This window comes from Pungitius pungitius, chromosome 6 (genome assembly GCF_949316345.1).
Source record: "Pungitius pungitius chromosome 6, fPunPun2.1, whole genome shotgun sequence".
In the NCBI taxonomy this organism is placed as follows: domain Eukaryota; kingdom Metazoa; phylum Chordata; class Actinopteri; order Perciformes; family Gasterosteidae; genus Pungitius; species Pungitius pungitius.
This window is the reverse complement of record NC_084905.1, coordinates 19,464,309-19,489,687: the sequence shown is the minus strand read 5'-3', so window position 1 is coordinate 19,489,687 and position 25,379 is coordinate 19,464,309. Positions and strand designations below refer to the sequence as shown.

The following is a 25,379-nucleotide window of genomic DNA, read 5'->3' as shown; positions in this document are numbered from 1 at the left end:
AGAGTTCTCGGAGAAATAACGGCGGCTTGTGCTCTGGCACTGATTGTCGGCGCCAAATCCAGTTTGCGTTGTGGGATACGGCTATTTGTTGGAAAATGAACACTTGAGTGCGTGAGCTTGGATTTGTGTGACATATAAGGCGTGTAGTATATAACATATAACGTCCTCTTTCATTAGTTCAATGTAAAATGCATGAGCTCTTGCTACTTGGCCACCTGCATTTGTGTTAAATCTGAAACATGTTTATGAAGCATAAAAATCCTGAATCAAACAAGGTCCCAACAAATAATTAATTACAATGTTATCCAAACATCCTCATTTGTGCTACAGCAACTTTCAACAATATTGATGAATCCCCGAGTTTCCACTGTCAAACTAATGCATCACATTTGCATATTCAGTGTGAGCAGCGTCCAAAAATCTTGTGTTCCATTTATCAAGTCATCAAAATACAGCAGGACAATTTGGCATTTCACGTAAATAAGTATTATAGTACATATTTTCTTCATGTGTGTTATTTTAATGTAAACGAATAAGAATAGTTTTTCAACATAACATCAGGATCATTTAAAATTTTCACTTTATCCATAGTAGGCCAATTTTATTACAACATTCTTTACTTGTGAGCTTCAAAGCGTAACATACTGGATTTAACAGGTACTCCAATTACTCCAGTTGTATTTTTTTTTTAGGGGTACTTTCTGTGTCGTGGTGGAGAGGTGACATGTGACTAATGACCCCCCCCCCCCCCGTATTCAAATCAGGGGACAGAGAACCACAGATGAATTATTGTGAGAACGCTTTCCCCTGTTGGACTCACTTTAAAAAGCACAGTGAGGTCCAGTTGGATTCTTTCCTCCTCCAAAAGCGAACCTCTGACGTCGGGAGTTTGAGTTCAAGTTCATTGATTGCTTGTGCGCTTCGCCCCTCGAGAGACAGCTTCTAACTTCGGCTGCTGCCAGTCACGTTGTCACTGTGTGTGTGTGAGTGTGTGAGCGTTTGGGTGGGGGGGGGGGGGTCGGGTGGTGGCAGGTGGGGACTGATGAAAGGGACCAGGCGGCCGATCAAAGGCGAGAAAAACCAAATGGCATTTGACCTTGCATTTGACGCGAGTGACGTGCCGCCACAGAAGTGCAAAGTAGTTCGGGGACCTGCGGGGACCCCCGGAGGAGAGAGAGAGAGAGAGCGAGGGATCGAGTCCCCCCCCCCCCCCCCGGCATCTCTGGAATAACGGATTTAGCAAAGGGGAAAGACGGGGAAAGCGTGCGTTACTGCCGTGACGGAGGCAGGTGATAGTTTTGCGTCGCTTGCAGTGTTACTCAATTTATTAAAATATTGCTTTTGATGGTTGAAGTAATGGATTCAGTTAATTGGTCCTACGGCATGCCCTAAAAAAGAAAAACCTCAAGAGTAATCTTCTCCCACTAATACAGTCACCCTGGTCCTGAGGTATATACGTAAATACCAGATAAATAATTCAGCTCTTTTTGCATTTGTTTTTTGTGCTTGCTTCTGCAATAATGAGCGAAAGAGCAATAAGGGAAATATGACCCAAGAAGGACAGGAAAAGCCAAGCATTTTTTAATCATGTGAATTCCGCCATCATTTTTGTAATGAACATTTTTTTTTTTTTTTAAATCATGGTCAAAAAATAGTGGAGAAACACCCGTCAAAGGAAAGTAGCAAATTGGTATTTTGAAATGAAAATCAAACAACACTACAATTCAAAATGCAACATTTAAATGTCATTTGAATATGAAACTCTGCAGGGAAATTGTTTGTCTATTCTCTATAATCAATTTTTTAGATCTCAGGTACGAATGTGTTTGATCATCCGCTTCCGTTTCCGCTCTTTCAGCCGCGTGTCAACACCGTGAATATCATCGCGTTGAGTCACAGACAAAAGGAACGCGGAAAAGGGGTCTATTCGGCGCAGGTAGCTGCGTTTCGGCACTGTCGGCTTACGTCTCCTCTGTAAATGTCGAGTAACGTCACAACAAGGCAAACGCGACGCGACGTCAAAGATGGAACGAATACCCCCCCACCCCCCCCGGCCGCCGGGCCTGCCTCAGCGAGGGCGCCAAAGGGAGGGAAAAGCCGCTCATTCTGGTTCAAAAGGGGACAGAATTCAAAATGCATTAATTGTGTGACTTCACTTCTTCAAAGTGTCGACGGGGGGGGGGGGGGGGGGGATTCGCAGCGTCTTTGGCAACCCTAAAGCCATCTGCCATTACCGCACAGGGTCACCTTGTCATTGATCCGCGCGTCGCATGCGGAACACCTATATTGTCTTTCTAGAGCCGAGGTCCCCCCCCCCCCCCCCCCCCCCCCCCTTCCCCCTCCCCCCCCCTTTGGATAAGCAGAGCGAGTGAGATGTGACTCTATTCCTTTCACTATCTTCCTGACCTCCTCTCGTTCTACAGGGAACCCGAGATAAGGAACGGGGAGGATGCAAGGACAGCTTAGTCAAGTCATTTTGTCTTTAATTGCTCGAACGTCCCACGAGGTGCTGCTGCCGCTTAAGTACTCCGAAAAACTCTTGTTGTTTTTCCTTCCGCATAATCTTTGATTATATATGAAGGTCAGCATTCTTCTCTAAGCTTCTTATGAGGGAATTTGGAGCAGGTGGATTGCTCAGAGAGATGAGACAATGCTCCCCCCCCCCCACCCCACCCCACCCCACCCACTCCCTCTCCCTCCCTCTTTCTGGAGAACCAGAGTGAACAGCCCATTTCACCCCCCGCCCCCCCATCCCCCCAAACTGTCTCCCCAGCCCGTCTCAGCCATCTTATACACCGTCGTCTCTGCATTTTTTCTCATTTCCCAGCCCTGTGTCAATCGCGCCATGATGGGGGCTTTTTATCAGCCTAATTAAGACTTCATCTTTCAGGGCAATCACTCGGAGGACATGGATTAAACTCCCCCCCCCCTATCTCCGCTGCACTGGAGCCGCGCCGCTCTCCGTGAGATTTTTGTTTATTTATGAAATAGCAGTCATGAAAAAAAAGAAGAGAAAATGATAGATGATAAACGTGAAAATTACTGGATCTATTGATTTGCAGTCGTATCGTTTTTGGAAGGAATTCAATAATTGAGTATATACATTCGATTCGGAAAAGCATCCGTCTCATGCTTACATATCAGATGCAACGTGCAACGAATCCCATTATTCCCTTAACACTGTCATTAGTTTCCGATGCTGGCGCGTGCCATTGGCCCGGCCCGCTTTCCCCGGCACCGAGCCAATCGAATCGATCATCCGGCACAGACTGTAGCCTTCGGACGGTTCATTTACAAAAAGTCTGCCTGCCTCAACGGGAGCCATTTTGTTTGCATAATACAATGGGGGTGATTCATTGGGGTTGAAGCAGGGATCCTGAGTCACCGTTTGGCAATGCGAGAACAAAACACCGCATGCATTTTAAAAATGCGCCGTTGTTCCCCGGGGGGGGGGTCCGTCGTCGAAATATAATCCAGTGTCGAAAGTCCGCCGATGAAAGTCCGGGTCAACGCATAGAAAAAAAAAAAAAAAAAACCTGTCCGGTGTACTTTCGCCTTTTTAAATAGCGAGTGAACAGAAAGGGCCTCCGTGATGTACCGCCAGACCCATCGTTAATGGCTCGGAAGGTCAAATCTGACGGACCTCTCGACTCTTTCACATCGGAGCAGAAAGGAAAAACGACACAACCCCCCCCCCCCCCCCCCCAAACATTTGTTTTGTTGTGGTGCTGAAACAGAATCTTAACGCCACTGATTCCAGGCGACCAATGAGTGGTTTTCATGCCACTGATCTGTGAGGCAGTTTCGTTACAAGAGGCATGCGGTTACATTTCTAGCTAATGTTAAATTTATTTACTTTGTCGCGAACGGAATTATTGTTGTAAAAAAAGCACTCCTTTGTACTCAACTTGACATTAACCATCTCTATCGTATTTCAGGTCAGTTGTTGCGGTAGAATTTTTTCCGGAGACGAGGGGCGCTGTAGCATCAAAATGTGAGCAGTGGGGGGAAGATCACGTCCCCTTGTTGTATTCGAGCTTTCTGCTTCTTCCAGTGGGACTCATTGCCATCTTTGCCGTTTTCCTCCTCAGCAGCAGACGACGGCGTCGCCCCCCCCCCCCCCCCCCGCCCGTCTGAACCCAAAGCACGTGTGTGGCATTTTCCTGCAAAGTGGTCACCTCTCCATCTACTAATTACAGCTCATTTCCCTTTAAAAGGCCTCACTGGGAGGGGGGGGAGGGGGTGGGGGGGGTCAGCTGAGCAAAAGGGGACATTTTAATCGCAGCCCTGGGAGGACGCCAGTCACAATTAAACGACAACACGGCACTTCAGGCGCTGCGCGCGGTGCCCATCGCACCCAAAGAGATGGGCCAATGAGATACTGCTTAGCTGATCGATCGTGAGATGAAGGCGTGTTTCCACGTGGACGCCCACGGAAAAGCCTCGCGTCGTCATCGCTCGCTCGTCAAATTCACTCACTCCCTCTCAAGTAAAGGACACCTTCACTCACAAGTTGGGTGAGGACAGCGACACGTTTGCCAAAGGTTCCCTTAACCTCCCGCCAAGCGTTGGATTCATTGAGTTGGAGATATACAGAAAAGCTGTTGTGTGCAATTTTAACATTTTCACCTTTCAAATGCAGATCATTTCTCCATTTAACAGCTCTGATTTCCATAAGCGGCCTCATTCTTAAATTAAATCTAGACAGAATTAAGGCTTGATTTAGCTGCATAATATTAACTCATCACTCATGAATGATTAATTCTGAGCCATAATGTGGATTATTTAAAGAAGTTTAGATACTGGCGGCAGAAAGTTGACAGAGACTGAACTCCTCACGTTCTTCATTTGGGGGATGTGAACTTCAACTGCTTATTTTTCTTTTTTTTATCCATACAGAAGGTAATGGAAATAACCGGTTTAACATAATAATGATGACAACAATTACTGGTTTGACAAGTAGATGCCACGTGTAGGTGAAGATGAGAAGGATGATCTCACGAGGGATGGTTTTTCGTGGCTGCGTGGGGGGGAAACGAGGGGGTCCTTCACTTTCTGAACAACAGCCTGTGAATTCATTACAATAATAACGATGAGACTTCAGTGTTTATTCTCTTGTGAGGAGCTTATGCAGGAGAAGTAAAGAGGTTTTTTACCTTGGATTAACATTACATTTCGGTCATAAAAAACAAATAGGAATTTTATTTGTAACTATGTAGTAAAACTGACAGTTTTTATCTTTGTATAACAAAAACTTTGAACCAAATGTTTGCGCCCATTTTCATTAAAAACGTAATCCTCTTTTAACTAATGTAGGATCATCGGGGAATATTGGCAAAATTAAAGTCCATTAACAGCAAAAGATTCTCCTTTTCTCTACTTCAGAACATTTGATCTATACCTGTCCAAATTCAAAAGATTCAGATTTACCAACAATCTGCTACATTTGAATTTGAATGCAAATAGCTTTTGCTTGCGTTGTCCGACAGTCCAAAAAGACAAAGATATTCGAATCCAATTATGTAATCAAGATCCAGCGAATCATTTACTTTTTCTTGATGAATCACATCAATGATCATTTTTGGCAATTAGGCATCTCACTGGGCCTCTCAATCCTTCCGACTAATTAAACCAGCTAGGTTCAGTCCCCCCCCCCCCCCCCCCCCACTGCCATGCTGTCAGCGCTTCCTGCGTAGCGGCGAGCGATGCTCCGTAGCACCGAAGGTCTCCGTCTCTCCCGCTGGAAAAAAAAAAAACAGTTCACGTGTAACCGCCCGCCGCCGGGACACAATCAACCCCCCCCCCCCCCCTGAGCCCTGGGGGCTGTGTCAGCAAGTTGTCCCAAACCCAAAAGATCAGGCCTCGGAGAGCCTGTCGGTGGAGGGGAGGGGGCGCAATATGGGACAAAGCAACACGCAGACAGGCAGAATAATTCAACAGCATCTGTGTGTGTGTGTGTGTGTGTGTGTGTGTGTGTGTGTGTGTGTGTGTGTGTGTGTGTGTGTGTGTGTGTGTGTGTGTGTGTGTGTGTGTGTGTGTGTGTGTGTGTGTGTGTGTGTGTGTGTGTAAGAAGCAGCCCTCCTGCCTGTGAAGCATTTTCTTTTAGCCTTAGGGGGGAAAATATGAAAATCATTGTTCACAACAGAGTTACTTTCACTCAAAATGTACATAGTGTTATCTCCTAGTGTTGCATAGTTAGTACTACGGCATTAAAGGAACCACGCCTGCTACTTATTAAAGTTACTATATGTAGTTTGTATACATATATATATATGTATGTATGTGTGTGTGTATATATACAGTATATATACAGTGTAGAAGCATATATAGAAAGCTTAGGTTATCCTCTGGCTTGTCATCCGACTCCATCATCATCCACTACTTTGATTTATTACCACATATCAGGTGTCGACCTCAGGTTTTTTTAAGAGTGGAGAAATGTTGTAAGTGTTTTCAAGCCGGAAACTGGTTGCAAAAAGTCTCTTTGTGTGTAATGGTCTATGAGAAAATGACGCTAATTCTCCCTTGATTTATTACCTCGGTAAACATTACTAACGACGCTCCCATCAACCTCGGCTGTACTTGGGGTTGAGAGCCAGTGAGCAGTTGTTTACACACCCGACCAGCCTGGTTAACGTGGTACACCAGTTGAAGTGTCCGTGTTTAGGTGCGGCCAGAGCACACCTTTCAGCAGAAGGTATGGAATAGTGTAGAAATAAACTTCGCGGTCATGTCACCAGATCCGGATTTTTCTTTTTTTTCAGAGATGAAAGATCTATTATTGCCATTGCAATTTGTTTGTTCATATTTGGCGAGATAGAATGTTGTCCTTCCCTGGACATGAAGGCTGCATAAATTAGGAGCTAAAATGATGAGCTCGTTCACTGTTCTTTGATGAATGAAATGAACCGTGAAGGTGTGCACCTGTTTAGCTCCGTTCTCCAAAAGGCCTACTGCCTACTATAAAGCAAACAAGGTATTCAGAGACCCAGAGTTATTCGATAATTAAATTTAATATAGAACTTTTCTGTAAAATGACACACATTCTAGAAGTTGTTGTGTTATTCCCCAAACACACAAATAATTTGGTTTTTTTTTGGTGATGGGGGTTGTGAAAGGAAAGCGGGTTCTCATTAGTAGTCCTGATTAGTGAGTCCTCCCAAAATCCATCCGCATCCGCTTTATAGAAGTCTGATATTCTGGAGGCTGTTCCCCTGTCTCACGTCTCCTGGAGAGCCGAAAGTGAAACGATCCTCTGAACGGAGGCTAATGAGTTCTATGAGGAAGGAACCCCACATTCACACGTCGGGGAAGAGCTCACAGGTTTCATTTTAATGAAACATTACCTTCATTACCTTATTAGACTACTGATCGAAATGAATCCCACTATCATCCACACGGTGTTTGTTTCGTAGAAAAAAAGGAAAGCTCATCCGGATGAGGTGAAATCCGATATATAGGTCATTGGCAAACATGAACTTAATGTAAATTCGCGGAATGTTTGGACAATAAACGACGTCGGATGTCGTGCCGTCTCTGCAGATATCTGCATTATCGAGCTGCACAAGAAAGCCTATCGACGAGTGCCTCGTTGGACATGAGCCTCCCCGATTCAAATTGGTCGGATGGGATCAGACATCAGTGAGCAGCGCACCGCCGCGCAAAACGTCGCGTGACCCGCTTTTGGTTTGAAGATCGGGAGGAACTGGAGTCAACACGTGTCACGGCGGAGTTCGGCACAAACAGCTGGCCGCCCGATTGGAATTCTGCACCTTGTTGCGGCGGCCCGGCTTCTTCTTGGCTCCCCCCCCCCCCCCCCCCCCCGGATTAGGGCTTTCGCCCGGTCCATCTGTCGGGCGTCGGCTTACGTTTAAGCCCTGGCCATTTCGCGGGCACGAACCGCGGCGTCCAATCTCACCGGGCAGGCTCGGATTCTCAATGACACCACGGTGACCTTTCCCTCCGAAACTCATCGCGGCGGCATTATCGCACCGTGAAAAGGGAGCCCGGTGGGCAAAGGTCGCACTCGCCTGGTTATGTTGGGGTGTAGCCAAAGTGTGGTTGATCTTGTATCGTATACACACACACACACACACACACCCCAATAAATGAGAATAGTGTTGGTTTAAAATTAACACAACAAAAAAAAAGGGATACCGCTTCACTAAGGAGGATATTGATGAATGTAGCAACTGCTTGTAAACAGTAACAAGTGCATCAATTCCCGCCGCTGGGTCCATCAGGGATTTGCCCCCCCCCCCCCCAGCTGACTAAGCAGGAATGGGGCTTTAAAGGCTTTTAACACTTTGTGCTGGAGTTAACTTCAGCATTATCTTAGGGCTTTCCCAGCAGCTTACAGGTATTTAACCAAGGTGTCGGACAAGGCTCAGGAGTGATGTCTTGCGACAGGCAGGCGAGGACACTGGGGTGGGGGGGGGATGCGTGTGTGGTTGCAATAGCTCTTCCCGAAACAGGCTTGATTGTGCTCATTGCAGATAAATGAACAATAAATAAAAATCGTTGGCTTGATCTAACGTTAGACTGCAACTGTAACAGTCAATAGCAATTTGATTTGGACTTTCACTCTCAAAAACGTGACGTTTTTCTACTAGCGGGTCCTAATTTATTCAGCGTCGCCGCCATTCGTCTCCTCCACCACATGCTTTTCTTGACGCACACGCCCCCTCCCACTTCACCTCGATTAATGTAATTCTCCGGGCGCTCACTCGCGCTCTGATTGGTATGAAGAAGTGTATTCAGACTACATGCCTGGTAAGGAACGATAACACCAGATCATTAACAAAACAGTGCCGCAAATGTTCCCCTCGTGGACGGCATTCTTCATCCTAATGTGTCCCCGTCCTAACTCGTTTCCCTTATTGGCTGCTGGAGCCGAAAAGCATCAGAGCCGCCTTGTATCGAAGGCTCGCTGAGAGGGCCGGACCGGGGGCCACAACCCGCTGAGGTTGCAGTTTGCCGACTTTTAGCAACGAGGGATTATGATTTTATCATTTTTCTTAATTGGGTTTCCGTGTCAGTGGTAATAGAGATGGACATAATAGCGTCTCAATGACACATCCAATATGCAATGGGCTCATGATACGTGGTGACGGATGGAATTGAACTTGTGATAAGGCCAGTCCTTCTTGCGTGTCTTATCATGCAGTACGCAGCCCCACTGCCCTCAGCACTGACTTGATGAATGTGGGTTAAGGAATAACGGTTAACGATGGCTGCAGGACCGACACAGCTCAGCCCGTGGCGTTGAGCGCATCTTCATCTCTTGGTTTCACTTGATTATAGATCGTGTCATCAAATCTCCAATCTGAACTTTGAACCTCAAAGGAAATAAGATGAAATTGAGTCAAGTAAATCTAATCCATGAATCATCTTCGGATGAGTGTGATGCTGTTTGTCCGCGGGTTTAGTGGGAAAATGTTATTGGTTTTGACCACAATGGGAGTAACACGTCACCCCGTAATTAACTGTCAACATACAACATACAACCACAATGTCAGAGATATTTCCCACATTACTGTACAGTCTCTATCTGTCCTATATGATACGATCCATGAAAGGACCAACGTGTGCTTTCACTATCCTTCACAAAACCTTGTTTGTTAGCAATTACTATTGAAGCAAATTTAACCTGGTACCACTTGTAATATTCTACGTATTGCGACAACAGCCATCACTCATATAAGTGTCCCCAGAGGCTTTGTATTTGTCTTTTTAGTGTGAAATGGATGTGAATTACATGGTTTCTGTTTTACTTTTCTTGCACATTTGCATTATGTCCTTAGTGAATTTTAATTCAACTATACATTGTTTAACATAGAAAATAATTTCCTTTAAAACTAGGGATTGTAATCAAGAGAAACTAGAAAAACTAAAAATATATCTTATGAATAAGAATCATTAAAACCTCATATTAATTTAATCTACCTTACACTAGAAACTAATTTTTCATAATTATTATCATCAATTATGTTTGTACCATAATGGATGTTTAAAAACAACGACGCATTTTAAAAAGACACAATCATTTATTAATTACATTGCTAGTGGAAGGGGTTGAGGCATGCTAACAGATGGCATTTGAATCAAAAGGTTTGTTTTCTGCACTAAAACCCTGTATTTATTTTTCTGTATCCAATTCCCTGTTGGTGTATGGTCTATATTTTATCGTAAAGGATTGCTAGAGTCGAGAGTTTGCAACAGCTCATACATCACGCTTGCCACCATCCCGGGGCGGGGGGAGGGGCCGCTGTGGCACTTGACAGCATGCACAATGAGTGTACAGTGCAAGATGTATGCACATCAGTGTCATCATTTGCCATTTGATTGTATTGTTTAGAAACTATCTTCCTCTCTCATATCACAAATATAGGTTTGGTAAACCGTAGTCCATTCACAGCAGCTACTTGCATTTGAAATACCCTTTGAAGCTCTTGTGCAGAAAAGTGCTGTATGCAGAATTCTAACCTGTCAGCACTCTCACATTGATGGAAGCACATGGCTTATTCCTTGTAACCACCCACCTCTATTCATCTCGAGTGTGTAGCATGAATATCGCAGCAGTTTTCATACTCACTGTTCTGTTCGGAATTGTGTCACACCATCTTTTTTGCACTTATTATGGTTGAAGTAACCAAAAGAACCAAAGGCAATAGTTTTAATGTAGGTTTACACTTTACACCGCCTCCACTTCCACCACATATGATGTGAAATTGCTGAATTTATGAGAGCATATTTGCATATCAGACCGTAGCTTGAAAAAATATATATTCAAAAGAATTTGCCAAAAGTGAAGGTAGTCTAAATCATCGGTTTGTCACTAAATATTTTCTCTCTTCTCTGCGTCTCCGTAGGTAACCGATAAGATGGCGGCCAGGGAAGCGACTGGGCACAGCTACCTGGTGGCTTGTTGGCAGCCCATTCTGATCCTGATGCTGGGCACTGTACTCTCTGGCTCCACCACAGGCTGTCCGTCCCGCTGCGAGTGCAACGTTCAAGAGCGCTCCGTGATGTGCCACCGCAAGAAGCTCATGACAGTCCCTGAGGGCATTCCTGCAGAAACTAAACTGCTGGACCTCAGCAAGAACCGCATCAGAACCATCAACCCAGACGAGTTTGGCATCTTCCCCAACCTGGAGCACCTGGAGCTCAGCGAAAATACGATCTCCACCATTGAACCTGGAGCCTTCAACAACCTTTACGGCTTGCGGACATTGGGCCTGCGTAGCAACAAGCTCAAGCTGATCCAGCTGGGGGTCTTCACAGGCTTGAGCAATCTCACACAGCTGGACATCAGTGAGAACAAGATTGTCATCCTGTTGGACTACATGTTCCAGGATTTGTACAACCTGCGATCTTTAGAGGTGGGTGATAACGACCTGGTTTTCATCTCTCACCGGGCTTTTCATGGCTTGAGTAGCCTCGAGCACCTGAGTCTTGAGAAGTGCAACCTGTCCTCTGTGCCAACGGAGGCGTTTACCCACCTCCACAGTTTGATCACGCTCAGGCTGCGCCTTCTCAATATCAATGTCATACGGGATTATTCCTTCAAAAGGCTCTATCGGCTAAAAGTGTTGGAAATAGCCAATTGGCCATACCTGGATACGATGACTCCAAATTGCTTGTATGGATTAAATCTGACCTCCCTGACCATTGCAAACGCCAACCTGACCACAATTCCCTATGTGGCCTTGCGGCACTTGGTTTATTTGCGCTTTCTAAATCTTTCATATAACCCCATCCATACCATTGAGGGGAACAAGCTACACGATCTCTTGCGTCTGCAAGAATTTCACCTGGTCGGGGGTAGACTTGCAATGATTGAGCCCTACTCTTTCCGTGGTCTCAACTACCTGAAGATCCTTAATGTATCTGGAAACTCTCTCAGCACCTTAGAGGAGTCCGCTTTCCACTCAGTCGGCAACCTCGAAACCCTTGCCCTGTACGATAACCCACTGGCCTGCGACTGCCGACTGTTATGGGTTTTTCGGCGACGCTGGAGGCTGAACTTCAACAGGCAGCAGCCTACCTGCGCCTCCCCCGAGTTCGTCCAAGGCAAAGAATTCAAAGACTTTCCGGATGTCCTGCAGCCAAACTACTTCACGTGCCGCAAGTCCAGGATTAAAGATCGCAAACCCCAGCAGAAGTTTGTCGACGAGGGAGCCATCGTTCATTTCGCTTGCCAGGCGGACGGAGATCCCGCCCCGTTGATAATGTGGCTCTCCCCGCAGAAAAAGTTCATCACCTCCAAGACCATCGGGAGGCTCTCGGTCTTGCCGGACGGCACCCTCGAGGTTCGATACGCCCAGATTCAAGACAATGGCACATATGTGTGCATAGCTAGCAACGCCGGGGGAAACGACACCTCCCTCGCTCACCTGCACATTCACAGCTACTCGCCCGACTGGCCACACCAGCCCAACAAAACCTTTGCCTTCATCTCCAACCAGCCCGCAGAAACCGGCGGCAACGGCACAAGAGCCAACGCCCCTTTCCCCTTCGATATAAAGACGTTGATCATTGCCACCACAATGGGCTTCATCTCTTTCCTCGGCGTCGTCTTGTTTTGCCTGGTGCTGCTCTTCCTCTGGAGCAGAGGCAAAGGCAACACCAAGCACAACATTGAGATCGAGTATGTGCCCCGGAAATCGGACGCTGGCATGAGCAGCGGCACGGTGGATGCTCCTCGCAAGTTTAACATGAAAATGATTTAACGGAGCTAGTTTCGGCCACGACAAAAACAAGACGAATGGAAAAGAAGACATTTTCTTTACCCCATTACGAAATTGTGGATTCTGGTCTATTAACATTTTTCTTTTTCTTTTTTTGACCGAAGAACTAGGAAGGAAGGCAGTTCTTGACTTTCGCAAATGAGAGGGAACAAAAGCACATCCACCGCTACGGCTATTGGTGGCTCCTACAAGGCCTTTAGGGGCATTAATTGGAAGTCAAATTTGTCATAAACAGTTCATACTCCTGCAGATTTATACTGGGAAAAATATATCGGAAAGAAAAACACTTCAAACAACCGTAATGCGAGGGGCAGATCATAGTTTGGCCATAGCTGTTTTGTGTCTGTATCTTTAATTTACCGTTTGTTCTCTTTTTTGATCGCCAAGGTTAGATGTCAAGTTATGAGTGAGATTTATCTGGGTTGATGAGCACATTTATACAAAGTTGATGCATTCAAACTACTTCATCATTATTATATGTGCTCAAATTGGTCTGTTTTCTGTAATTCTGTAACATGTCTGTAATCCATCAAATGTACAGTAGGTCTGTGTCACAATACCTGAGTTTTAAAAAAAGCGGTTTGCAAAAATACTGTTTCGGGGAATACAACACTTTTATGTGTACTATATGAAAGCGGATTTTAATTTCACACCATTTATAGAAAGTACAATGACGAATAATGTTTACATGGGTCATAATGTAACGTGAAATGTGGAATAAACAAATGCAAGTGCTCGGCAAATGCGTGCACGGAGCGATATACAAATACATCTCTGCAACTTTTACTATTGATACCAATTCTCACAACCGTAAGTTTGAATAGACAAACAGTATTTAGTGGTCTAAACTAGCAGCAAATTAGCTTGCTCAATGTGGCTTTTAATATTGGATTCGAGCATTTGGGAAATGCTTTAATGAAACATGCTGCGCCCAGTACATGACATCAGTATCAGTGTCACTCATCCTTAATTCTCATATGTAAGCCAGACAGGGCCCTCACATGGATGGAGGGCATGATGCAGAAGGAAATGTGAGATGCTGCTGATGGGGCTCTGTTAAAAGAATAAATGCAACATCCATCCTGCGGCTTTACCCTTCTAAAAAAAAAAAGATTGACATTGATACCCTAATACAACAGTGTAAGCGTTTACCCCACATTGTTTTCAAGACCTTTCAAAAAATAATATGAAAGCAGTTTTTTGCTCAACGCGATTGTGAGGAACAAAGGTTGTGGTGCCCGCATTTTTGGGATATAATGTGCTCCTCAAGCTGTAGAATAATTTCTTTCATTGTTGGTTATTTTTTCTTGATTGTTTTTTGGAGATCAAAGGTTTATTTGTGCCGATGCTCCCCTCGTTAAAGCCACGGAAATAGGACTTTCCAGGATAATTTCCAGGTTGGCTATTCCCAGGATATGTGCAATGTTTGTCAGGGGAAAAAGAACTGTGCATAGTACGCTCCTAGTTATTCCTGCATATAGAATCTGAGGTTACAGCCTTTTCATCCTTTTCAAGTGCACACTGTGGACAGCTGGGCGTGTGTGAGGAAGAAAAAAAAAAAAAGGCTAAGTTATTTATGATGGATGACATTACAGACAACAACAGCGCAGCAACGGGCTGCAAGTATGGACAGAATATGCAGATGGTTGCAGTGACACAGATGGTTTCACCCGTGGAGCAATTCGAAGCAGCTTTGGTGTAATCCGTTTTGCATCAAGGAAGAAGAAAAAAAAAAAAAGAAGAAAATCACTGGACATGGCTCATGGTTCTCCCTTCTGCTGATAATGAATGCTCTCTTTGTTCAAAGTGTGGCTACTGTACCTAGCCTTTTTTGATCCTGAGTGACCACGGCATTCAGTTTTCTTTTGGTTCCTGTTATTCCTTTTTTTTTTTTGACCCCGGGCTATACTGAACATCTAGTCCAAGCCAACTTTTTACAAAAAAATTGAAAAAAAGATACAAAAAAATAAATCTATGGAAAATACATTCAAATTGTTCTGTGCAATAACAGTAATATGCAGATTTTTTTTTTTTAATTAACAAAATTTCGTTGATGTTGAATTGTTGAAAATATGGTATGTTGTATTAAACAATCTATGGACTTTTTTAAACATACAATGGTCTTTTTTCTTTTCTTTTTTAATTAGCGGTACAGCTGCATGTGTTGGGAAGCATTATTTTCTACCAATGGCACATTAAGTGCTATTCTGGTTCTGGGATATATGGCTGTGAAAATTAATTTAATCCATTTTATTGTAGAACTATGCATCATCTAAAATGGTCCAGATAAGATGATGCATAGTTCTACAATAATATAAAATAGATGTATGAAAGTGAAACACGTAGAATACCTACATTTCTAACACAGGAAGTTAGGCTTGTGTTATTTTTTAAATCTATATCAGACAAAAATATTGTATTTGTAGTCATAAAATACAGAAGCAGTTAGTGAACCTTAAAATTATGTAACATTGCAACATTACTTTATTTTGAGGTGTCTCTCTGCAAAACATGAGCAAATGAGGTTACCCTTTGAAGGTTATGGGAAAGGACCAGGGACACCGGCAGGACAGCCTCATTTTCATGAAACATGGTGCCGGTCTGCATTAAGTTCTCTCTCCTATTCCTTTTCATTCCCCATCCCTGCATCCTTGCTTAGGGCACCATGGGGACTTTTGATGTTCCCTTCCCCCCCCCCCCAAGCTGTATCAAAGCATGCTCATTTTTCATCTGACTTGAGAACAGACAGGCAGAAAAGACGAGGAGAGAAGCTATTCTTGAGGTTTCAGAGCCCTTTCGGAGTGATGGAAACATCCATTGTACTCAATCCTCAGGTATTAGATACGTGCTTATATTTCTAGGTCAGGAACAGGCTGATGGATTGTGACATTGTGAGACGAATCACTTCTCTTTAACTGAGCGTGAAAACAAAGACACACCTCTGGTTCCTCCTTGCACTCATCCAAATCCCTGTGCTTAATAACATTTCAGAGACGCAGGCACAATTTCCTCTTGGCGGTGACTTTCACACAATGGAATCATCAGATGCCTAAAACGAGATGATAAAATGAAATGGCATTTGAGATTTGTGTTTTGATATGGAATATAAACCCATGACAGGGAGGCTGTTTCTAATCGGTATCAAGGTCCATAATTCCACATCATACATGGCGCTTTATTTTGATAAGAATTTGCCCGCTTTACAAGATGATAGCGTGGATTATTTGTCTAAATACAGGCAAATATGCTTTGCATTTTGTAAAACTGAAGTTGAACATTATTTGTTGTTATCAGTTGAATCTGACAAGAATGGTGCAACCTGCCAGTGGGAAAAGAATCTTCCATTTTGTGTGTCTCCCACTGGTCCATTCACAATTTAAAACAAATATTACGTTCAATGTTAACATACCACACCATAACTACTTTTGATGAATCCTATAGGCTGAACATTTGCAGCTCTTCTATGGAGTCACACAAACCCACACGAGTGTCTCATTGCGTTTCTGTGGAAGTTGAAATCAAAGATGCAACATCCTTTCAGAAGTGTGAAGCAATGTGTCCAGTTCTGGAGGCTGTGGACCGAAAGTCTTCCTTCAGCATGGTGGGCAAAGTGGGCATGACATTTTCTTTTGTTGCTGGCATGAATGATGAAGGTTGAGAGGCTACCATGCCAGCAGGAGCCAGACAGCAGCAGCAGGCCTGCGTTAAATCCCCCTTTGCTGGGATGCTGCCTGCTTTATTTGACAATACCACCGTGACATTGACTGACCGTTTCCAACAGGATCCTCAATAGCGTAGCAGACGGAAAATGAATGAATAATTGAATAGAAGACGTGTGCATGCCGGATTTTCATTGATTAACTATAGAATAAACTAACATACAGTTGCACAAGTGGATCGCGACAATAATGCTAATAATAATCTTTTCAATTCCCAGAACAATATCTCAAAAACATCCATGATTACCATTTAATCCACGTAAAGGTTGGTTTCCTGGTAGTGTGTTGTCTATTTAGATTTGAGACATATTAGAATATTTAATGTGCTTTAAGTTGAATAATGGGATAGCCTTTGATCTTTCTGGGTTCAGGGGTTTATGTCTGCTGTGGTTCCCACGAGCGGATTCAGCGTTTGCTTTGAAGTTAAGCAGGCACTTCTGCACAGTCAATAAATACTTCCCCGAGTCCTGCTGCTACACAACAAAAAACCACCTGACTCCCCACTGTTAGTTGCTTTCGACTGCTTTGCTGTTTCTTCCTCCGTCCTGCCCGCCTCGTGGCTGTCTCGCATGCGCCAGGATGGCGTCCAAAAAAAAAAAAGGCCATTCGTGCCCCGGGGCCACGTGCCGCAGTCCACGTCTTTGCAGGCAACTCAATCTTCCCTCTTCATTTATTCAACAACTCCGCGAAAGACTCATGAGTTTCCAGTTCGAAAAAAGAAAATGTGACCGGCAAAAGGCTGCATCTGTCTGCTATTAAAACCGTCTATTTGGCAGCCCGCTGAGGGGGAAAGTCAATACTGAACCTGTAATTTGGGCTCTCTTCAGGGGGGCAGCAGGTAGTCAGATGTATCAGCAAGGTGATCTGGGAAGTTTTTCTCAAGGTGATGGGGGTGAGGAGGTAAGGAGGCCATCCATCCCATAATTCTGTTCCACTTCCAATACCCCTGTGTGAGGCCTGAATATGCCAGCGTGGAATAATTGAGAGCTCGGTTGTGGTTTCACCTTGAAGTAGGCGACCATTTTGCAAATGATTTGGCCGACGTTCGACAGCTGAGCCAGGAGGCAGGAGGCTGGAGGCACAAGGCAGGAGTCAGGAAGCTGGAAACAGGAGGCACAAGGCAGGAGGCTAGCGGCTGGAGGCAGGAGACAAGAGGCAGGAGGCTGAAGGCACAAGGTAGTAGGCTGGAGGCTGGAGGCTGGAAGCTAAAGGCTAGAGGCTGGAGGCTAGAGGCTGTAGGCAGGAGGCGAGAGGCTGGAGGCTGGAAGCTAAATGCTAGAGGCTGGAGGCTAGAGGCTGTAGTCAGGAGGCTGGAGGCTAGAGGCAGGATGCAGGAGGCGAGAGGCTGGAAGCTAAAGGCTAGAGGCTGGAGGCTAGAGGCGAGAGGCTGGAGGCTAGAGGCTGCAGTCAGGAGGCTGGAGGCTAGAGGCAGGATGCAGGAGGCGAGAGGCTGGAAGCTAAAGGCTAGAGGCTGGAGGCTAGAGGCGAGAGGCTGGAGGCTGGAAGCTAAAGGCTAGAGGCTGGAGGCTAGAGGCGAGAGGCTGGAGGCTGGAAGCTAAAGGCTAGAGGCTGGAGGCTAGAGGCTAGAGGCTGCAGGCAGGAGGCTGGAGGCTGGAGGCAGGAGGTAGGAGGCTGGATGGACGACGGGATCTGACCAAAACATCACAGCCAGACCTCTACTACCATTTGTCAGCATTGTATCATAATCTGCTAGTGAGTTTGGGTTTCACTTTTAATTATTCTCAACATCTGCATTCCAATGTTATGTTTTGTCTGTCAGGTTATCTCAGTGATGTGATAAAAGGTACATTGTATGCAAAAAAAACAGCACAACAAAAGATAACACTTCCTAACAGTTCCTTCTCTGTAGCAGCTCAATGATCATTCTAAGGTGGTGACAGACCTGGAAGTTCCCTCAGTGACCTTCCCGATTGTGTCGCAGAGAAGGCAAGATGAGCAATAATCAATTAATGATCTCTTTGAGTTTCGACTAAGTTGGTCGCTTCTTGATAAAGATCAATTGCTTGCGAGGACAATGGGATTAAAACGGGCCGAGGGAGCTTTCCTACTAATTTGAAAGAAAGAAATGCATTATTTTCGTCTATTTAGGTTAAATAAAAATACACCAAACACTCATGAGACTTTCACAGCAAAGGGTAAATGAGAACATGTATTTCACAGTGTCTTTACTGTAAGGAACTCTGAATTAGCCTTCACAGCCCGGGGCGGTTGATGGAGGATCTTGACTCTCTGCCAACTCGAATCCCACTTAAATAATCCCTCAAAACACAGCTGTGCCAAATCAAAGCAACGATACCCAAATCGAGCACAGTCACATTAATTCATTAAAAATCATGTCACCATTACCCTCAACTGTGCTTATATTTTATGCGCATAACATCGTCGTTCGAATACAAGTGAGAGCAGTCACCATTGACTGATGTTAATTACAGGCTGTTCTCGAAAAATACAGACATATATAAAGTCACGCTAATTTGCCAACACCATTATTATTATATGCCATTATGTGGAGTGTGCTTTATGGCATCCAGCAATTTGCTGAGGCAGTTGCTGATCTTCAACAGAGGTAATAACTGCACCACGGGGGTAACTTCAGCAGATCGAGCAGAAGTGGTTTGCAGTTGACAACCTCAATCTCTTTGAGAATTGTGCAGATGTCAGAAACCAGTTGAGTGCCTCAGGAATGACTAATGTCTCTTTGCAAAGCACTGAGGATGAGCAATACAGCCATGGCCATTCGGAGATTTTACAAATCCAAGCTTTTTTTGGGGGGGGGGGCTTTGTCACCACAGGAGACCAGAGAACATTTGTACGTCATTCCATGGGACAGAATTGCCTTCAATTAGAAGTAACTTTGATAATAGATGTCACAAAGGAGGAAGGCGAGTGTAAGAAAATGCTGTTTCCCTCACATAACACCGCGGAGGAGAGCCCTTGAGATCCGCTGTCTCATGAATGAATTCAGAGTGATCGGAAATACTTTTATTTCCCTTTGTTCCCGCTGAATTTCAGCCATCACACAACGACAAAAAACACGGCGTGTACTCATCTAGACTGTTCAGAGTCTTTGTTAATTCATCAAGAGCACATCAATACCAACGCTCGTGTGTCTTTTATTTGATTTCAACCTTTTTACAAATGGACCATGTGATGATTTAAGTTCTTACCTCAGCGTGAGCTTTAAAAGGGCAGAACTTCTATGCAGTAGTCATTACTATAAGGCCACCATACAGTCAAGAAACCCATTTCTTACCCACAGACACACATTCCTTTGGTATTCTAAGCTATATATTTTATTTAGCAATTTCAGGGCAGCCAGGAAAAAAGGTGACCCAACTAGTTACGGCAAAATAACTCAACCTAAAATTTGTTTTGTCCTTTTTAGCAGCTTAATAATTAATATTCATCCAGAATCTGTATTCCTCAAAGATGTTTTCAGCATAACCTGATTGTCTACGTTAGTAATAACTAACATAACATGAATTAGCAACTGGGACTTTACAAAAGTGTCAGGAAACAAGTAAAAAACAACGTGTCACTAAGGATGACGGAAGAGAAAAATGACACATAAACAATGACACAATAAACATTCTGACTGTTGGGGAGCAACCAAAAAGGTGTATGAATTAGATCTGTGTATTTTTGCAAGTAGATTGTAGCAAGAAAACCTATTCTCTTACCTTTAGAGTCAAATTAAGAGGTACATTTCCTGACCACACAGCAGAACCTGAGCTGAGGTTTCACATTTGGCAGGTTGGTTCTGCATGTTGCACAAACAGACTGCAAGCCTCTGACCACCAGGTCTACTTCTGCTTTTCCATTAAACCGAAAGAATGAATGTCCCCCTTTTTTCAATTGCACATCATGGATTTGAAAAAAAAAGACTCCAGAAGCACCAACCTTAAAACATAGTTTCCTTTGTGTTCATTCATCCAGCTGCATGTTACATCACATGGACTTGTGGAAAACATGTTCACTAAACAAAGATTCAATATATATATTTTTTAGAAACAAGTCTCTTGAGCTCTTTTTGGTGGTCCGCTCCTCTGCTGGAGGCCCCCCGATTCACCCTCAAGAACCGGCTCAACAAACTCTCTCTGACGTGGAGGCCACAATCAACTTCGCTCCCGACGTGAGGTCGGAGGAACCGGCTGGTGTCTCATTACAGAGTGTTGCCAAAGAAATAAAGGCCGAGCATTTGATTCGTACAGCTGCTGGCGTACGACGCGCGTCTTCCCACTCGGGACTTTTGGGGTGAACTCTTCCTATTCCATTTATGCGAGAAGAAAAAAAAAACCATGTCACCAACGTGTTGTTTTCTGTCTCACTTCATTGTATGTCGCTGAACTACATCACATCGCTCAAGCACAAACCGTGGCGGAGACGGAACCTCTGGCCCCCGTTGAGGACGTGAGCTGCTCTACTGGGAATCTGAGCCAAACATCTGAATGAGGCTCGGCTGTCTGGAACCATGGTCGGAGCCAGAGAGGAAGGACTATCATCTTGAATCCGCTGTCCCGGGAGGATCTGCGACACGTCCGTCCGCTCCTGGAGGGATTTGACCGTTTTGAAACATTAAAGGGAACTTCGAAGCTCCATCATCTCGTAAACGAGAGTTGTTACACTACGGCTCATGAAACAGGAGCATCGTAAAAAAGAAAAATAAGTGCTGACGCAGTAAGTCAATCGGTGCAGCCGTATCCCAGGCAAAGATCCTTCCTGGCCGTTGCAATGCAAACAAAATTTAAATATGCTTTAGTGCGGATTGTGATTACAAAGACAAAAAAAAAGAAAAAGACAATATATTTCGTGCAGGTGGGCCGCTTTAGAGCTTCCAAATTGTTGAGTGGTTGTGCCACGTTTTAAATAAATGCGGTCCCAAAGGTTTGTGTTAACGCAAGGATGCTTAAGCTTCTCTCTGTATCAAATAAGACATTCAAAACAACCCTGGAAGCCAATGCGATAGAAAACAGCACATTTCACTTGCTCATGTTTCAAAAAGTACGAAGCAAAGCTATTTGGCAGGATTTCCTCGAGGTAACAGACAGTGTACCTTGAGTGGGAATTGAAGATTTTTATTTAAGAAGCTAGATTTTATTTTATTTTAGTGGATGAGTGCCAATCTCTCATTTTTGAGGCTCCATTAGCAGAACCACTTATATCAGTAGCTTTTGGTCCAGCCACAAGCACCGATGTTGGAAGACCTCCTGGAAGACTTCAGTGTGTCCCTTGTGAGGTGTAAGGCTTCTCCTAATGAACTTTAATTTTGTCGGGTTACTGTTTTTGAGAAGGAAGCGTCAACTCTGTTTGCTTTGTTTTCAACCAATAAACTTGACAACCCATCTCTTTTGTGCCAGGGTCCCTTTTCAGCCCTGCCAGGTTATTTTCTAGTTTCCATGGATACCGTATCGAGCCATTGCCAGGCATGGTTCGGCTGTACCGGAGAGATCCAGACAGGTCTTTCTTACTTTTGTTAATGAGCTCTGTAAGGGAGAGGACTTATTCACACAGTATTATAAAGGAACTTACATAGCATTAATTTCTTTGTATTTGCATGTCAAAATCATCCTTTATTATTTAACCATATTCCTATGAAAGGCTGGAATATTGGCTTGTTACATGCATATCATTTTCAAAATGTACTTCCGTCCTCACAGGTTCTGATGGAATAAACCTGTATTCACATATTTTAACAACCAATTCTGTGTTGGATCAATTTCATAATGACAGAAACTTTTGGCAAGGTTTCCCCTGCATTAAGATCTATTTCAAGTGGCTACAGCTGTTACACATTATTGTGATGCTGTGAAAAGAAACCTATAGTTATTGACACTAACAAGATATAATTGATACAACCGGCACGCTTAATTGACGACTTTCGGTTACCAACTAATTATGTTGCCGATTGTCCCACATTAAAATAATTAGCTCGATTACATTCTGTCAGTTCCTCCGTATCTTTTCCGCCCCCCCCCTCCCCCTCTGCTGCCTCTTGGCTTTCCCTCGACCTCGAGAGGAATGTTACAGGAGACACGCCGCGTGGCCGGGTGTCCGACTCCACCTGCCCAGCTTCGACTCAGCCGACGATATATATATCGCCACCGTGACAACCTGGTCATGTTTGCATTATTCAAAACCACGCAATTTAATAAATGAATCCTGGCAGCGTACACGCACGCACGCACAGCACGTTACGTGTCTCCTGTGACACGGGGCGGTGACACCCAACCGCTGATATCCAAGCAAATCTCTTAACCGACTCCCTTTTCATTCAATTACTAGTCTATTTGCTCTGTTTTTTCAAGCATGGGCAGCTGTGCGAGGAGTGCTTGTTGAGATAATATTGTCTCACCGAATATAAAATATTAAAAGTACTGCAATGTATATTTTGGGCTTATTTAATACCAAAAATAGAATATGTTTACACTATAACCATGTACGATCAAATGTAGCTGCGCATTCACTGCATTTCCATATTTAGACATTTACTTTAAGCACCACCTTCCACCAGTACAGTGGATTCATGAAGAATGGACCCTTTTTTCTCAGCAGATATGCAGAGCCGGACTTTGCCATTAAAGAAAATTAAACTAGCTAAAAGAAATGAGTCGCGGGGAAGCTAGCGGGTAAGGTGTGATTGCTCAGACCCCATGTTATTTAAGTTTAATTCAAAAGTAATCTGTGCCAGGTAAATGCATTTGCGCTGAGCTTGAGGCCAAATAAAACATTTTGCATTCTACCATCAGTTATGCTCGTCCACAAACAAGGCTTCTACGACAAGACTGTGGTAAATGTACAATTAGTGGAGCAGGTGGAGCGTTTAAATTACCCACGATACGGGGAACAAAGGTACAAAAAACATCATTCTTGAGATCGTATTGGTATTCATGGCCGCATGCATCATCCTGCGTGTAAGAGCTAGACGCAATTAATATTGGAAGCACCCTTGCAACACGATACTTTTGATACCAGGGGCATCAATTTACAGGCGACGCAGCAAATTTCCAAATAGGGCCTTAAAGGAATAGTTCAAAATTTGGGGAGAAAAATGGTTTTCTTTCTCCGAGTCGAATGAAAAAATATGTATCTCTAAGACAACTGAGCTTGTCTAATTCTACGCTAAGAGTTTAATGATTAAAAATACTTTAACCATTCACAAATGAGCTCCTTCTGCAACAATGCTACCGCTTTGTTTTACGTTCCTATCTGTGCGTGGATTCAATAAATAAGATCTCCTCCGTCTATTTGCTCAGAGAATCAAAGAAGTGCAGTGTTGAGCAACGTTCCTCATCCAGTGGTGGGGGTCGCGGGATGTCAGCAAAGACCTCCTCCCAGTCCCAAGCGTGTAGGTAGTTCTTTGTGTGATGAGAGAAAAACACAAACAGCCTCGTCTGCAAACAGAGTTCAGTTCGTCAAGGAGATTCTCAAATACAGCCTTTCAGTTTTTTTAAACTAAAAACAACATTGCACAAACCAAACACAGGTTATCCATCGCCGCAGGGCGATTAAGCCTTTATACTCTTCCCTGCAGTTTTGTGTATGAAAAACTGCCCACACACAAAGGACACACTCTTGCATCAGCTATTCATAATTCATGTAAAGAGACCACACAAGGCTAACCTTGATCTGTCCTAGAACCGTACATCACTGTATCGCAAACATTTCAAATACCCAAGGCGTCTGTTGGATTGGTGTTCTATCAGGGCTCAAATTTAACACTGAGATGAAGGGAATCCACAGACTGCATGTGGAGAATTTATGGATGAGTTGGCATAGAAGTCAGTAGGTGTTGTTACATAAGATGAGCTTCCCTGCATGCGGTATATTGTGCATTGGTGGGGGAGGGATTCACTGGGTGGGCTCAGCGTAGGAAATGAACAAAAAAGATCTCCATCACATTCAGACATTTGAAGTATCATCCACTTAAGAATCAATGAGAAGAAAGACTCACATGGACAAGAGCCTTGGAATAAACCCAGAATGCCTGCTTTTTTTTTTTAGCTACACTTTCCAAGTGTCCTTTTTGTATCAAAGATATTGTTTGAAAGGGATGTTATGTTCCATATTATGATACTTTGATGAATGCATATCTGATTTGAGTATAGATTGTAAAAATGATTTAAATGATTTAGTATTCATGTGTGCGGGAACCCAACGCAGAGTGGATACTTGAATTAGATAACTGTCTAAATGTTTTAATCAATAACTTATTTAAATTTATGGGAATAACTTATGACTCACAAGATCATAAACCCAAGCTCTGCAACCAAGACTCTTTTCTACCATAAGACACATTTAGTTGTTTCCCCACTTATTCTTTGAGGCAATGACTTTTGTTTCAGTGCACACAACTTAACAAAAAAAGTTTTGTGGTTCTACATCTCTAGACATCCTGCTATTTACATTCCAAGATGAATTCAACGTCTCCAGGGTATAAATGAATTTTATTGTCTAGAAAGCTTCAAGTGGAAAGAGCAGCCATCTGGTCTCACCTCCTTGACATCACCTAACAGGGTAAGTGAAAGGCCCAGGAGGGGGGGGGGGCTCGGTTATTCTTCCTCTTGCTCAGGGCTCTTCCCATGGTTTGTAAAATGGCTCTCGTGGAAGACCATTTACATCCACTTTCATTAGTGTGCGTCTTCAAGTGTTGATGCCCCGCAGCGTTTGAGACTTCCCAACATGCATCTGTTCCAAATCCCCGGGTGTGAAGATTCATTCCGCCGGCAACATCTGGTGTTCCTCCCCCAACCAAAACTCCTCTTGAGACAACAATTATCACTCCTGATGGAAAGTCTCAGACGGCCGCGCTTCGCCGGCCGGCGAACCCGCCGACTGGTTCCGATACCGCGAAGCCCTGTGAGACCCACCTTCGCTATTGGGAACCCTATTG

At 44.1% G+C, this 25,379-nt stretch overlaps 1 protein-coding gene across 2 annotated transcripts in view; it reads left to right on the top strand.

Annotated features, from left to right (window-relative positions):
• lingo1a (leucine rich repeat and Ig domain containing 1a) overlaps nucleotides 1-14,860 on the top strand; it is a 76,156-nt gene extending 61,296 nt beyond the window's left edge. For both annotated transcript variants that reach the window (XM_037452352.2, XM_037452351.2), the window contains one exon: nucleotides 10,872-14,860. In XM_037452352.2, coding sequence (XP_037308249.2) covers nucleotides 10,884-12,731 — 1,848 coding nt within the window. In that variant the 5' untranslated portion in view covers nucleotides 10,872-10,883 and the 3' untranslated portion in view covers nucleotides 12,732-14,860. The remainder of the gene's footprint in view (nucleotides 1-10,871) is intronic.
• The last annotated feature ends 10,519 nt before the right edge of the window (nucleotides 14,861-25,379 follow it).